This window comes from Triturus cristatus, chromosome 12 (genome assembly GCF_964204655.1).
Source record: "Triturus cristatus chromosome 12, aTriCri1.1, whole genome shotgun sequence".
Taxonomy (NCBI): Eukaryota; Metazoa; Chordata; class Amphibia; order Caudata; family Salamandridae; genus Triturus; species Triturus cristatus.
Window position 1 is genome coordinate 318,370,735 of NC_140595.1, and position 15,704 is coordinate 318,386,438.

At 45.2% G+C, this 15,704-nt stretch overlaps 1 protein-coding gene across 2 annotated transcripts in view; it reads left to right on the top strand.

Moving 5' to 3' along the window:
• Positions 1-15,704, top strand: part of TK2 (thymidine kinase 2) — a 246,922-nt gene that overhangs the window by 99,734 nt on the left and 131,484 nt on the right. For both annotated transcript variants that reach the window (XM_085640007.1, XM_085640006.1), the window contains exon 5: positions 7,570-7,659. In XM_085640007.1, coding sequence (XP_085496133.1) covers positions 7,570-7,659 — 90 coding nt within the window. The remainder of the gene's footprint in view (positions 1-7,569; positions 7,660-15,704) is intronic.

The window sequence follows — 15,704 nt, forward strand, 5'->3', positions numbered from 1 at the left end:
CAATAGGATTCATGGATTTATTAATTACCTAATACGTAAGAGATTTTTTAGACCATGCTTTCTTCACCCTCTGTTCCTGAGCTTTGTCAAAAAAGGCTTTCTTAGCCTCTGCCTTACTGATGGATTCTGGGTTGTTGAATAACTCAGGTTTGCCAAGGTTATTTTAAGTACACTTAACATAGTTTATCCAGGGTAAATGCTTCTTATTCCTCCTTGATCCAAATTGAAAGGCATTATATTACCGGGCAGACTGGGATAAAATCGGAAATATAGCCAACCTCCAATTCCTTATGTACAATCTCCAACAGGACAGTTTGTGGCAACCTCAGGACCTTTCTTAGCTATTTATTTTGCGCCACCTGAAGAAGGTCTCAATCCTTGTATCCCCAGATCTCACAGCCAAAACTTGCTGTTGAAATGCATTTTGCTTTATAAAGATCAATAATTGATCTAATGGGGTGTTGGCCAACCTGCCATGAGAACTCCTTTAAGCTTGGGGTGGGGGGAATAGTGAAAGCCAATTTGGGCTGGGCATCTGAATGGAAAAAGGGGCGTTTCACCACCACCCAGAATTTTCTGCTACCTCTAAGTGAACAAGCTGCCATTAGGTCCTCCCAGGCCTCCCTTTTAAGCACGTCTTTACATGCCATGCAGGTGGCTGTGTACACACACCTGGCCTCCCTCACTGCTGGTGTACATATCGGTTTCTGATAAAGAGACACCAACGTGGCTATGTGTGAATTAATGCACAACTTATCAAACCACTTAGGTCCTGAAAAGGCTGCCCCTCGGCCCTTCCTAATAAGGGCTGACTGGGTTTTTGTAGCAATATGCTCAAAAGAGATTAAAATATCATGATCAGTGCTCTCAGTCTGTAAACTGATTTCAAAATGTGTGTGGCAAGATATTACCACATTTTGTAGGAAGTCACCGGAGATTATTTTAGCACATCTTAATCTGCGGCCCTGAACCATTGGGGTCAGTAGCCCCTTATGTAATTGTGGCTGTTTAATAACTTAAATTTCTATTCTGAACTTCGTACATATTGGGTTATGATCGCTATAGGTACTCCACATGGTTTTAAACTCAATAAGGGAACCAAATAGACAAGCAGAGGCAATATTATAATCAATAGTGGTGCTATGGCCTCTGCCCTTTAAAGTAGGTACTTGGTTGTCTGAAAAACCTCCTCTCTGGATAACAAGTTAATAAGAATAAATTCAGTAAATACGTCATTTATATATTCCCCCTGCTGGGAATGACTAAAATGCACCTGTTCAGAAGCAGGACATGGATCTTTCGTCCCTGCAATCGGACCTCATGACCTACAACAGTGTAAGTTAAAATCTCCTAAAATTCGGATAGAAATAGGTTTGAATAATGACAGTGTATATGTTTCTAAATCAATTCTTAACTCTGTCACAGGGGTATCATGTGACGAAACTGAATTGTAAATATGAATTACTAACAGCTTAAAAGAGTTATTAAAAGTTGGGTAAATCCAAAGAAACAATCACCATGTCACAACCTAGACCCAGTTTGACGAAGTCTCCCATGAGACGAGGTCTCGGCATTTACAGCGAAAGTTGCTAATCCGTCCATACTCCAATAACCAGTAGCATTTCAGGTCTCTTGTAGGCAGATGACTTCATATGAGTGCGATATTGAAATTTCTTGCTCATCATTCAAAAAACGACTCATTCCAGCCCAGGTTAGCGGGCTGGTTGTAGAGGGTCAGTGGTATAGTCGTTGGGCTGGGTGGAGCCAGGTGGGCGAGGGGAAGAGGAGGAGCGAGGACAGGAGACGGCAGATAGAGTAGGGACAGGGAAGGTGATGGAAGCAGCCCAATAAAGTAGATGTAGATGAAACCTGGTGTCTGTCATCATTTGCTGCGAGACATCACAGCTGGCGACGAGGATGGGATGGTATAGCCCAGTACCCCCACGAGCTGTAGAAAACGTGCCCCTGTCCCTTGGCATGGCCGGTAACGTACAATAGAAAAAACGTGCCCTGTGTCGAGCGCTGAGCTGCGCTGTAGTGAGTGCCACCAGAGGACGTGAGAGCAGGAGCGGGAGCCCACCCCGACTGATGCTGGCGGTTCCTGTGGTGACTGGTGGTTATACCGGAGCGGGAAACCACGTGGCTGCATGAGCACTGCTACGCGCTGAATGACGATCTCACGCCCGATGCGTGAGCAACGGCACGTGAGAGGAAAAGAACGTCGGGTGCTCACCCCGAGCGTGCTGTGCCAGGTAATGAGGCCTGAAGTGCATGTGATGCACTAGAAGAGTGTTGTGACCGTGGGAACACTGGAGATTTGTGCAGCAGGCTGGCTGAGGGTGGCAGACGAGACCTCGTGGGAGTGAGCAACCCTGAGCGGCGGCCATCTTGGAGTCAGGCGGTCCTGAGTGGGACATCCCCATAAGAAGTATAGGGGCGGCCATCTTTAAGTCAGGCCCGAATTTAAATAAGCATCTGACAAGCCAAGAGGAAGAAGGAAAGGGACCAAGCATCAGCCAAAGGCAAGACAAGAATAAGTGTGCCCGTGGGAGGACTGGACGAGTTAGTCACGTGTTGTCAGGATGTCGAATCATAACTCACCGCAACGGGCTGAAACCACGCCGATCGTGACGAGCGTATCGCACCTGCGCCCACCAGAGCCGCTACCGTTGACGGTTGGGGAGAGTATGGGCCCCAGATGGCAAGAATGGCTGGAAGATTTTGAGGATTACATTAAAGGGTCAAAGGTGACCGAAGATGAGGACAAAGTGATTGCGCTGCGCAATCTGGTCGGCAAAGAGATTAGCAAGATCATCAAGGAACTACCTCGTGCGGACACCGGAACTTATGATAAAGTGCGTGAGGCACTCAACAGAAAGTTTCTGCCGAAACGAAATGTGGACTATGAGAGGTACACCTTTCATCAAGCTCGTCAAGGGAAAGAAGAGGTGATGAGTTCGTTCATAACACGACTGCGTCGATTGTCCCGATATTGCGATTTTGATGCTTTCTCAACGGATGATGCCATCCGGTCGCAGATCATTGATGGGTGTCAGTCGGAGACACTGAGGAGGAGGCTGCTGAGGAAAAGTCACGACCTAGAGGAAATAGAAGAGATGACTCGAGTGTATGACCAGGCGGAGGAGCAAGCTAAGAGTATGGAAGCCGGGCGCCCTGAAAGACGGGAGCAAGCGTGCCGGGTGCAAGACAGTCACCGACATAGACACTCGAAGGAGCGCCGGTCCCTCTCTAGGCCCTCCTCGCGCCAGAGGTACACTGAGCACAGAAGACACGGATCGAGGTGGAAAGACAAGAGGCAGGAAGGGGGAAAGAAGTGTTACCGGTGTGGATATGACTTCCCGCACCGGGAAGCGTGTCCAGCCATGGGGCAGCAATGCCGGAAGTGTGGGCGAACTAATCATTTTGAGGCGACTTGTGGTGAATATCGCCGGGAGAGGAAGGATGACGCGGTGAGGCCGACTCGTTCGGACACCAGGCGACACCACGTAAAGGCAGTACAAGATCGGCCAAAGTCGTCCTCCAGCTCATCTCATTCCAGCCGGGAATCTAGGAGATCTCGCTGGGCAAGAAGGTCACCATCTGTGGACTCTCGATCAGGGTCGTGCGAATCCGAGTATACGGTAGAGTATGCCAGTATGGTTGCCGATCCAGACCAACTAAAGACCTACCCCAGACTGGACATCAGTGTGGGCAATTATGACACGCAATTTGTCCTGGACAGTGGGGCATCACTGAATTACATCCCGGTGACGGAGTACAAAAAGATGAAGCCACCACCACCGTTGTGCCCGGCATACGTCCGAGTTTTCACCTGGATGTCCAAGAAACCACTCCCCTGTCTAGGGAAATTCCAAACCACTCTTCGGCACCAGAACAAGTCGATATCTGCTGTAGTACATGTAATTGATGGCCCGGAAGCTGATTGCCTCCTCAGCTTACCGACGGCCAAGAGACTTCGTCTGGTTGAGATCTTATATCATGTCAGTGGGGATCGGGACATACTACCCAAATTCCCCAAGCTGTTCACGGGGTTGGGAAGGCTGAACAAATGTCAAGTCCGGCTCCACATCAATGAGCAGGTCCGACCTGTCGCTCAACATCCCCGATGGGTACCATACCACCTTCAGCAAGCTGTGGAGGATGAGCTGCAAGAACTGCTCGCGTCAGACATCATTGAAAGGACTGATGGCCCCACCCCATGGGTGTCACCAGTAGTCATCGTCCCCAAGAAGGGCACCTCTGGAAAAGTGAGATTGTGTGTGGATATGCGGCTTCTCAACACCGCGATTGAGCGTGAACGACATCCTGGGCCTCATTTGAGTGATATGATTGCTGCGCTAAATGGGGCCAAACTGGACTTAAACAAAGGCTACCACCAGCTGGAACTACATGAACGATCCAGGTACATAACGACGTTTGCGACACACCTGGGTCCATATCGTTATAAACGATTAAGCTTTGGCATTTCCTCTGCTGCGGAGATCTTTCAGGAAGCCATACGCCAAACAATATGTCACATACCTAACACGCTAAACTATAGCGATGACATTCTTGTATATGGGTCCAACGTCCAAGAACATGACAAGGCTCTTGATAGGGTATGCCACGCTCTCTTGGATGCCAACCTGACATTGAACAAAGAGAAGTGTGACTTCCATCGGTGCACACTCAAGTTCTTTGGGCACGTGTTTTCTGGAGCAGGGATGAAGCCTGACCCTGAGAAAGTGCTGGCTTTAAATGACACCAAGAGCCCTCAGGATGTGAGCGATGTCCGTTCCTTTCTGGGCATGGCCAGTTATTGTGCGAGGTACATTAAGGACTATGCCACCATCAGTCATCCACTTCGCATCCTCACCAAGCAGGGACAATTGTTCGACTGGACCCGTCAGTGTGAGCAGGCCTTTCAGGACATCAAACGGGCCGTTGAGACAGCTGACAACTTGGCATACTTTAACCCCAAACGGAAGACGGAAATAACCGTGGACGCCAGCCCAGTGGGCCTGGGGGCGATCCTGGCTCAGTATGACCATGAGGAGGATCAGAGACACATCGTAGCGTATGCCAGTCGTAGTTTGTCTGACACCGAAAAGGCCTACTCTCAGCCAGAGAAAGAGAGTCTGGCGGTCGTCTGGGCCTGCGAACACTTCCATGTGTTCATCTACGGCAAGCACTTCACGATGGTGACAGATCACCAGGCGCTCGTCACCATCTTTGGGAATCCACGGTCGAAGATGCCACCTCGGATAGAGCGGTGGGGCTTGCGTTTGCAAGAATACACCTACACCATACTGCACAAGCCGGGCAAGTCAGCCAACCCGGCCGACTACATGTCTCGCCACCCAAGACCTGCGCCGGCACCCAAGGCATCAATTGCTGAGGAATACGTCCACTTTGTCGTGGGCCAGGCTCAACCGCCGGCGGTTCCACTGGAGGCCATTGTGGAAGCGACGGCGCAAGACGTCCTTCTGCAGAAAGTACTCAGTCGCCTGCAGACCAACAGGTGGAGAGCTGATGATGATGAGGATCCGGAAGATCTAGCTGGCCACCAAGAATTGCAGGCATTCAGACACGTGAGTGAGGAGCTGTCTGCCACCTCGGAAGGGCTTCTGCTAAGGGATCACAGGATTGTTATCCCGACGAGACTACGACAAGGGATTGTCAATCTAGCTCACGAAGGTCATCGTGGAGTAGTTGCAACGAAGCGGGCCCTGAGAGAGCGAGTGTGGTTCCCGTTATTAGATCAGATGGTGGAACGTACTCTCAAAGACTGCCTACAGTGTCAGCTTGTGAGCCAAGGAAGTCCCCCAGCTCCCTTGCGAATGACTGAATTACCCAGTGGCGTGTGGCAGGAACTTACAATGGACTTCTACGGACCCCTTCAGTCAGGGAAATATGTCCTGGCAATTATGGACGAATATTCGCGGTTCCCGATAGCCCAGTTTGTGTCATCCACAAATGCGTCCAGCACTCTTGCGGTACTGGATGAAGTGTTCGCGGCGTGGGGCATTCCGAGGGTGCTCAAAACAGACAATGGCCCCCCGTTCAACGGACATGAGTTTAGTGATTTTGCGCGGCACATGAACTTCACGCATCGGAAAATAACGCCTTTATGGCCGCAGGCAAATGGCACCATTGAAAGATTTATGGCCACTCTGAAGAAAACATTTCAACAAGCGATCTGTGAGAGAAGGGACCTCCAGGTGGCTCTCAATGAGGTTCTCCGTGCCTATAGGACAACTCCCCATGCCACCACGGGTAAATGTCCTGCTACCCTAATGTTAGGAAGACCGATTCGGAATAGGATACCCACATAGGAAGGCGCTCTACGAGCAGTCTCACCGATTCGCATGCATCAAGAGGTTGTGTCCGCAGATCGTCGTGGGAAAGAGAAAATGAAATCGTATGCAGACGCCAGAAGGGGAGCACGATCACCTTCCTTCCATGAAGGAGACTGTGTCCTCGTCAAGCAGGAGCAACGCCGAAAAACAGACTGCAGGTTCCGAGCTGAACCATTGACAATCACTCAGACGAAGGGTACCATGGTGACCGCAGAATCGGACAGTCGAAGAGTCACCCGAAATGCGTCTTGTTTTCAGAAATGCACGCCTGGTATGAAGGAGTCGCTTCAAAGACTGAATGGGCAGCCAGAAAGTGAGGTTCGTGGGCAACATGCTGGAGCTGCCGAGAGTCTGGGCCCTGGGCCTGAAGGAGATTCCGAGGTTGTGCCAGGAACGATGTCATTGAGACCGAGACAGGACATTCGCAGGCCGCGACGACTGATAGAAGAACTATAAACAAGTCAGTCATTTATTTTCGTTTGTTAAAAAGGGGGAAGATGTAGAGGGTCAGCGGTATAGTCGTTGGGCTGGGTGGAGCCAGGTGGGCGAGGGGAAGAGGAGGAGCGAGGACTGGAGACGGCAGATAGAGTAGGGACAGGGAAGGTGATGGAAGCAGCCCAATAAAGTAGATGTAGATGAAACCTGGTGTCTGTCATCATTTGCGATGAAACCTGGTGTCTGTCATCATTTGCTGCGAGACATCACACTGATGTGTCAGTCTTGGGCCTCTAGATGTGCTAATGGTGTAAATGTGTTACTTAGCTGCCAGTCATTACAGGTCCTTTTACCTGGCTCCGTGGGGCACCCATTCAATAAAGGTTGTCTAGCTGGGATCGCCCCTCTGCGGGGGGTAAAAGAAAGCCCAAATGATGAAGTAGAATGTCAGACCTCAGATTTGGAATGAAACTATCGCCTCTCCAGGTAACTCTCCCAATAAAGAGAATCCGCCATCATTTATTTTTGTGGCAACTCAGGGTTAAATGGTAAGCTGATGTGAGAATAATGGAAACCGCGAGACCCCATCCATTTTCTCCACCCAGCATTAGTTCATGGTTTTTCCTCAGTTATAGTCCTGTTCTCTTTATATTATTTTGATGGCAAAGCACTCGGTATTCTTTTTTATTCTGGGGTGTTAAAGAATGGGGATTACAGTCTTGTTATATATCCTCGGAGAATGTAGCTTAATTCATTTTTATTTCATGTCGTCTAGGGGTTAATGTATCAAGATTCTTCGCGATGGGGCATAACCTTACAGACCTATGTCCAGCTTACAATGTTAGACATGCATACAAGGCCCATGGTAAGTACTGTCCTTTAACACTTAAATGACCTTGTTTTGTTTTTGTGTAGTTCTTTGTTAACTTGACTTCAATGTTATGAGTCTATAGAAGAAAGAGTCAGGCCTGAGCAAAGGATAATTTCCAAAAACATAACCTACTCATGGTCTCAATCCTGGACCGCCTGGAAATTCTGAATAAACAACATTAATTCCTGATGTTCCTGGCCTGGGCCAGTAAACGTTTCTTTTGGATCATCTCTGAAGACCATTCTCAGGAAACAGTGCCGGATTTAACCCTGTGGAGGCCCCTGGGCAGTCGAAGGGTCGCCCCCCCTCAAATTATCTCCCAATACCGTTTTAATTTTACCAACCAACAATTTTAATAAACCAATTTTATTACACAGAACTAAACATTAACAATATTCATGTTATTAAACCACATTTAAAAAAAATGTTTTGATAAACCAACAAAACTTTAAATATCCACTCTCCTCAATTTGTTTGAGCATGAACCTTTTCATAATATTTTCGAAGTATACCTTATACAACACTTCTTATTCAGTGACCATAATGGCAAGTGAGTTCCGACCAAGATAGATTCATTCTGTTTAAGGTAGATATTAGACGGTGAAGTTAATCAAACGTCATTATAAGTCAGAAAAGCAAACTTAGTAATGCAGACTTCGGGTATATATACTCGTCTGTGTTCTCGAAGCTTCTACTCACAGATATTCTACTAGGGTCTGGCTCTGCAGGAACTCTCAACACACTAAATCACAGAAAGCTTCATTTCTGGAGCTTTCTCGTGCGCGCGCTCTAGTGGGATAACATTGAACTAAGTAGTGTGCACGTTGGCCGCTGGATGGAGATGACCATCACTACTGTACATTACATGTGCGTAGTTTGCATCAGATTTGTTTACAAACAGACCGCTGCCAGAGGATGAGACTTTAACCCGTTCGTGCGCGCATCGGCCAACGGCCGTCGCGAGCACTACCCAGCTAGTGCTGCGCATGTCCGTTGGCCGACGCGGCCCCGCCCACTCATTAAAACTCCCACACCGTGGCGGAATTTGCGCCGCAGTTAACAGGATAAGAGACAAACTCCTATGTGAATCTGATGACTCTGGTTTATGTACTTTAAGTTGTTATTGGGTACATTACATTAATACAGTATTTTCTCTATAGAGTCTTTTAATGTTAAGTTTTCGTTTCTTTGAGTTGATTAATTATTTCTGTCTTTTGTAAACAATTTAAGAAAGCTTGATTGTAATTTTCTTTCAAGATCAAATCAATATTATTTTGATCCGTTGTCGCGGCGCCTCTAAAAGGAGTGGGCCCATAGGTCGGTGCCTACTTTGCCTATTTAGTAATCCGGAACAACTGTCAGGAAAAGATAACTCAGAAATTGCACCACATCAAAGGTTATATTGTTGTGTTATGTTAATAACATTTATATAGCGCGCAAATACCACTGGTCTCTTGGCGCTTATCTGAGGTTACAATACCAGGTACTGCCATGCTTGTTTACAAAAGTGAGTTTGCAGTTTATTCTGAAAGGGACAAAGCTTGCCTTCTTTCCTCAGACTGTCCGGTAATCCATTACAGATCTGAGGTATGCGGACTGAGAATGCCCGGCTACCCATGGTTGCCTTGTTGAAATGGGGACAGGTCAGTAAAAATGCTCAGAAAGAATGTAAACATCTGCCAGGTACCTAGTGTTCCAGACGTTCCTTAATATAAGCTGGCTCAGTACCATACAATGCTTGTGCGCAATAAACGGACCCTTAAACATGATCCTCTGTTTAACTGGCAACCACTGCAATAGTTGCAGCAGTGGTGTGGCATGGGCCCATCTTGGTTGTTTCAGCGGCAGCCTCGCTGCATCATTCAGTGGAGAAGTAATTGTCTGTACTGGAACAGTGACCATAAACCACTTCCATAAGAGAGTGGGGGAAAAGTGGGGATGGGGTGTCAGTTGGATTGCTGCAAATTTGATAGGACCATTTAAGGTATAATCTGGAGCATTTCGTTTATCACAGCAGGATACTACTGAGAATTTTTAAAATGTGAAGAAAAAGTTGTGTTTTGCTCAGACCAGGCACCGATCAAGGTGTCAAGCTTCAGACTTCATTTAACTTTTGCAAGACTGTCAAACAACACGTTGCAGTCTTTGAACTTACCGCTGACATTTCGTTTTCACTACACATGATCTTTGAGGATGTTAACTTGTCTCTGATCAATAGTGCCCGAATTCTAGCTTAGGCCAGCACTTCTAAGTTTAGAGTGGTGGCCGAAGACTGTCTGTGTTGCGTCCCCATATTCTGCAGCAGACCTCCTTCAAAGCTGAACTCAGTTATATGTTCATGTCATGATATCATCAATGGTGTAATACTGTGTTTGATGGTTTTGAACTCTACGGATTGTCCAGTCGTTTACTTCCCACCAACATTCGGATAGGAAAATCGTGATTTCCCTGCGTCCTACTCAAACATTGATGGGAGCTCTTTCTCCAAATACTATTCTACTGCTGACAAGTTGTAGCACAACCTCCAGAGAGCTTACCATCAGAACTGTAGAGGATCCTTTTGGAAATGCGACGTTAATTTGGTGAAGGGATCAGCACCCAATAACGATATATTAAGAGTAGATGTATTGGTTATGAGATTAGATTTTGGGCTTGTTAGAATTAAAATATGCCCCTCCGCCATGGATTGCCACCTCCACAATGACTTTAACTTCAGATATCAAACAGCCTTGAAAAAAAATAAAAGCTTTATGGTAATGGTAGTATTTTTGCTGTGCCCCTAAAATGCATTTATTTCCTCACATGGCTTTACTGATAAGTCTAGTCACCCTCCCACCGTACGTATGGGGATATTGAACTACTGTCTAGACAAACTCAACACATTTGCACAGCTTACAAGGGTATATCCCTGACTACCAGCACATTCTACCTTCACGTTTGCACAGCACTGACACTTTCATCCTTTTTTTCTCTTTTGGAGGAATATTGTTGGTGGTCCCCTTCGGTGTTTTTGCTGTCAGGACTCACTGTATGCTGCCTGTGAGTGTCTTTAAAAATGTGATGACTGTTGATTTATTTTATTTTATTTTGTTAGCTACATCCTCAAGCACCATCTTCAATGCCTAATAGCCTCTGCTATATGTCTTTTTAAATTTTCAAGAGACTGGCCTGAAGTACAGCACACTTTATAACAAAGATTTCTCTATGACCGTGTGTGGGCAGACTTGTAGTGGGCCTGTGATGTATTACTAACTGCAGCTATCCCCTGATGCTGTCAAAGCAGAAAGTCCAAATGCTTTTCATGCCATGTACTCCAGATTTTGAGATGGTTTTCAAGGGGAAGAAACCATCTGGTCATGTCTAAAGAGGTTTCAAGACTCCTGGTCAGAGAGCATTACTGGCTGTAAGCAGAGACAGACATGCCTTCTGTGCTTCTCTGCTTGCCCCTGTGTGTAAAGGAATCGTTTGGAAATCAGGTACCAAATTCCCATCATTGCTTCCTCTGTCTGTCTGTCTGTTTGACAATCCCATTGTTCCTGCTTGAAAGTCAAACCAGTCTCAATCCCCTGATCTTCACCTGCTTTGAAAGTCATATGGATCAAGACTAATCTCCTAGGAAGTTTAAGACTTTACCTTCCCACCTTTAGGAGAAAGCTTTTCTGTGAAACATTACCCAATGCCAAGCCTTGGGAAGAGGTTCCACGTAGCTTTCTTCCACTTGACATCTGGCTTACGGGTGTGGTGGGTACTTCCTGGGGCTCATCCCCAGACCTTCATTCGGGAGAAGGGGCCACAGATCTGAGATCTGCAGTCTGTCTGCCAAAGAACTACTTGAACCGGTCACAGGAATCTAAAAGTAGACCAGTCTTACTGTGCAGGTTTCCAAAAGTACAAAGTAGCAAGTTTAAGACTCTGCTGTCAGAGTGCCTTTGCTTAGCCTGGACCTCATCCAGTGGAGTCATGTGTTGTTGTCGCAGTGAGATGAGGCAAGTGACTTCCTTCAGCTGCCTGTACAACTCCTGACAGGGATTACAAGTTCTCGGGCACAGTGTGCATTCAATTTTACATAAAGGACCATGTGCTCTTCTGTCAGATAAACTCTGACGCCTTCTTGATTGCCTACCTGCACCTCCAGATGTGGAAAAAATGGTAAAGTTCAAGGACATTCATAACTTTCTTTCTCAAAGGAGGAGATTGAAGCAACATACTACCAATATGCCTTTCATTCTCCCTGGATCATGCACATATTATAATGGATGATATGGCTTTTTTTCGTTATACGTGCTTGGCTTCACTAATTATTGCTGACTGGGCTGTTTGTGGCCTTCGTGAATTAAGTGACAGACAAAAAATGTATCTGCAGTCCATCTAGTAATTTCTTAAACCCTCACCAATGCTTTTTCGGCAAGTGAGGCTGTTGAAAACAATCTTCCAACATATCATTGAAGACACTTCAAAATACGCCGAGGTCTTCTTCTCCTAAGTCTTCAGTTCCGATCAAATGAAGAAAAATGCTACCTCCCCCAAGTTAATAAGGGGACATGCCTCCCTGACAAATGGAAGAGTCTAGGAGTCTGAGTCCCAAAGGTAAACTTACACTTTGGTGTACATTTACTATTGTTTTGCTATTCCCAAACTATCAGTTACTAATAAGTTTACAACAGCGGAGACGCCGCAGTTGGGTAGAGAACTCCGCACATAAAAAGATGGGCCTGCCCTATTTTTTTATTTGTGAAGATTTCCTCCTGACAGCTGAGTCTCCACAATCTTACACTTAAATTAACTTGTAGTTTGTGAATAGCAAAGAAAATATCAAATGTACACAAAAGTGTACGTTTACCTTTGTGAATTAGGCCTCAAGTATTCTTGCTGGCCTAGAGTGGCATTGCGCTAGACGGATTCGGAAGGTGCTTGACTTTCTTCCAAGCAAGCCATTCTCCCATTTTTCCCTACTGCCACCTGGTGCTGCTTAAAGTACAGAAACTGGTGAATGTTCTGAAACTCATTCCACTCGACTAGACTGAGCCCAAACTCTTGCTTCTAGACTAGATTGGGCACAGTACCGATTCTTCTTCTTTTTGGTGGAAAGTGAGCGATCAAACACTCCGTGCCATTTTGGGCCCTTATGTCTTTAACCTCTTCTTGGCCAATGAGATGCTCATGATGGTCTCTCTGTTGTCCTAACTCTCCAAATCACAAGAGGGAGTAAAGAGCTAAATATTTACTGGGGTTCTACACCTGTGCTTCTCTCAGAAATGGACTCCGTATTAAACAAGGTAGGAGTAGTTCTTTAAAGGCCACGAGGTCACAAAGGTTGGGACCCCGTGGCTGTAACTGCTGTCGCAGGGAGACCTGAATCTCAATTCTTGGTGCCCTCACACACCTGTTAGGGTGTCATTGGGCTCTCGTCTGGCTGATGCTGCAATGCCTGACAGGACTGGGGGCTCTTTGTTGGAGATCTTTTGATCTGGTAACGCCGTAAAGGTGAATGCATGAGGGAGGGCTCTGTGAGAAAGTGGTAAGTGTTAGGTGAGAGGTTTCTAAAATAGTCTCTGTTAACCTTTGAACAATTTTATGATGAAAAGGGTAACAAAAAAATTGTGCTATCGTGAGGTCACAAAGTACCAAGATAGCGGTTAACTAGGTGAGGTCAACATGTTTCGTGCCTAGAGAGCCCAGAGGTTGGGCGGCACTTTGTCAGGACTACATAGTGACTATTTGCCCCCGTAGGGACGAGGGACCTCACTTTTAGGACTTTGTAGGCAATTAGGTTACCGGCAGCATCCCGTACACCTACCAATGTCCCTCAATCTGTACGGCACCCTCCAACGTTCCTAAGGAGCACTGTTCCGCTCACCTTGGAGTGGACATACTGTGTTTTTGCAACCAGTCTGGTTCAGCTTCACCTACATTTAGCGACTATCCTTTACTAGAAGTTTTTACCATGGTTTTTGCCCAAATTAAGGGCCTTGAAACAAAAATGGCATAAGCCAGAGAACGTTTGGAGTACAAACTATTGTGAAGTGGCAAGGGGTTGATATAAAAAAAAATATCCAGGAGTATTAAAAACATATTACTATGGAGAAAACTATGCTAGTTGTTGAGTATATTGTTACCACATGGCATACGCACAGTTTAGTTACATGTCTTTAATACAGTTAAAGACAAGACAGCAACTATCCTGTACCTTTCCATGGTTCCAGTGTTTTTAAATAATTTGCCAATCACTATAACATTCTGACACTGCAATATTTTTACAATCATTTAACTGTTCCTATGTCGTTATCCTCTTGTACTTCACTATTTCTTTTGCCACTTTTTAAAAAATTCATTCACCAGGGAATTTTCATAATTCCATTCACTAACTCTGTGACAGGTGATGACACTGGTATGGATACAGCTCAGTTTTATATCAAAGAGGATTACTTTTAGTAGTTATCCTTCGGTAAGTAGGCATGCATTCCTGTTCATTGTTTTACAGGTACATTCGAGCATAAGGAACTTACACCTGCCCTCTGCATAGTGAAGCAGAGAGACTTGGCTTTTGCTCTTTTATTGTAATTTTGTGAAAAAAAACCTCCACATTTCTTTATTTTACCTCTTGTCTCCAAGAAATGAATGTTGGCTGTACCATATGACTGGGTTATTTGCTGATTAGCCTTGTTGTATTGTCCCAAGTTCGATCCATTGATTCTTCTTCACCCTTAACAAGTTGATATAATTTTTTCTGACAATCAGATACACCTTTGGTGCACAATCTTCCATACTAAATGAATTGTTCACGTTGTTTGATGGTCACTTTTTGATTAATCTCTGACAGATTTCCTCGAAATGTCTGTTTGGGCCCTCCCCTGATAAACACTCTGCTTACTAAATCAGGTTGCCAAAATGCATTGATGCCATTGTGCGATGAACCATAACGTGGTCAAGCTATTATCAATGTAAAACAATCCATGAACTAAGACATCTAGAATCAGTGCAGTTGTCCGATATGCTACATACGTTTGTGCATGCAGAAAGAGAATTCCTATAAGTTTGAAGCATTGAATTCAATGTGCAATTGTAAATGTATGATATAAATTAAAACTTAAAATCTTGAAATGTGTGAATAGGTTTAACATTTATGCTGGCAGATGAAAGATATTTATAACAAACAAGAGCAACCCATATGTCCCTGTGAACTGGGTATGACTATTAAGTAAGAACAATGTCCACAAGGAACTTATTCACAATGATCCATTGGCAATTTTGGAGTAAAAGTTATACTCCCAGCTGATTTAATCCCCAAGCCAAAGAAAACGTACTTAATTAGTCTGGAGTACTTATTTACTTCAACAAGAGCAAGAATAATTTATTGCGCAATTCACAATTATATCATAAACATTTTAGTTTTCAGGCACAAAGAGAAATGGTGAAAAAGGTGAGAATAGAGCCCAGTGAGAATAATCGTAGCCTACGACTTGCGCGGCGGATTCGGATGCTTCACTCGTTCAGGATTCGGATGCTTCACTCGTTCGTTTTCTAAAAAGTATTCACTACAGAAATATAAATTACAGTCGGATTTGGTTCACGGATATCCTGTATCCCTACAGCAGTTCTATCATTATATGGACTGGCTAAATTAGTCCTTGTATTTGTCAAGCATTGCCAGTGTTCAAGGAGACAGCGGAGACATTAGATGCTCCAAACTTCGTCAGACATATACCATCTACCAATCTTCAAATCCTATTTGAATACAATTAGTCCCCAGATATTGTCCTGAAGAGACCCCGTACCCAGAGAGGGTTGAAACGTCGTCGACTCCAACAAAGGGAGAGCAAAAAAGACTCGTTACACTCTTATATGCTCCTCATTCTTTTTTAAAAAGACCTCTTATACACTTAGTTCACTTTGTAGGCTACGATTATTCTCACTGGGCTCTATTCTCACCTTTTTCACCATTTCTCTTTGTTCCTGAAAACTAAAATGTTTATGATATAATTGTGAATTGTGCAATAAATTATTCTTGCTCTTGTTGAAGTAAATAAGTACTCCAGACT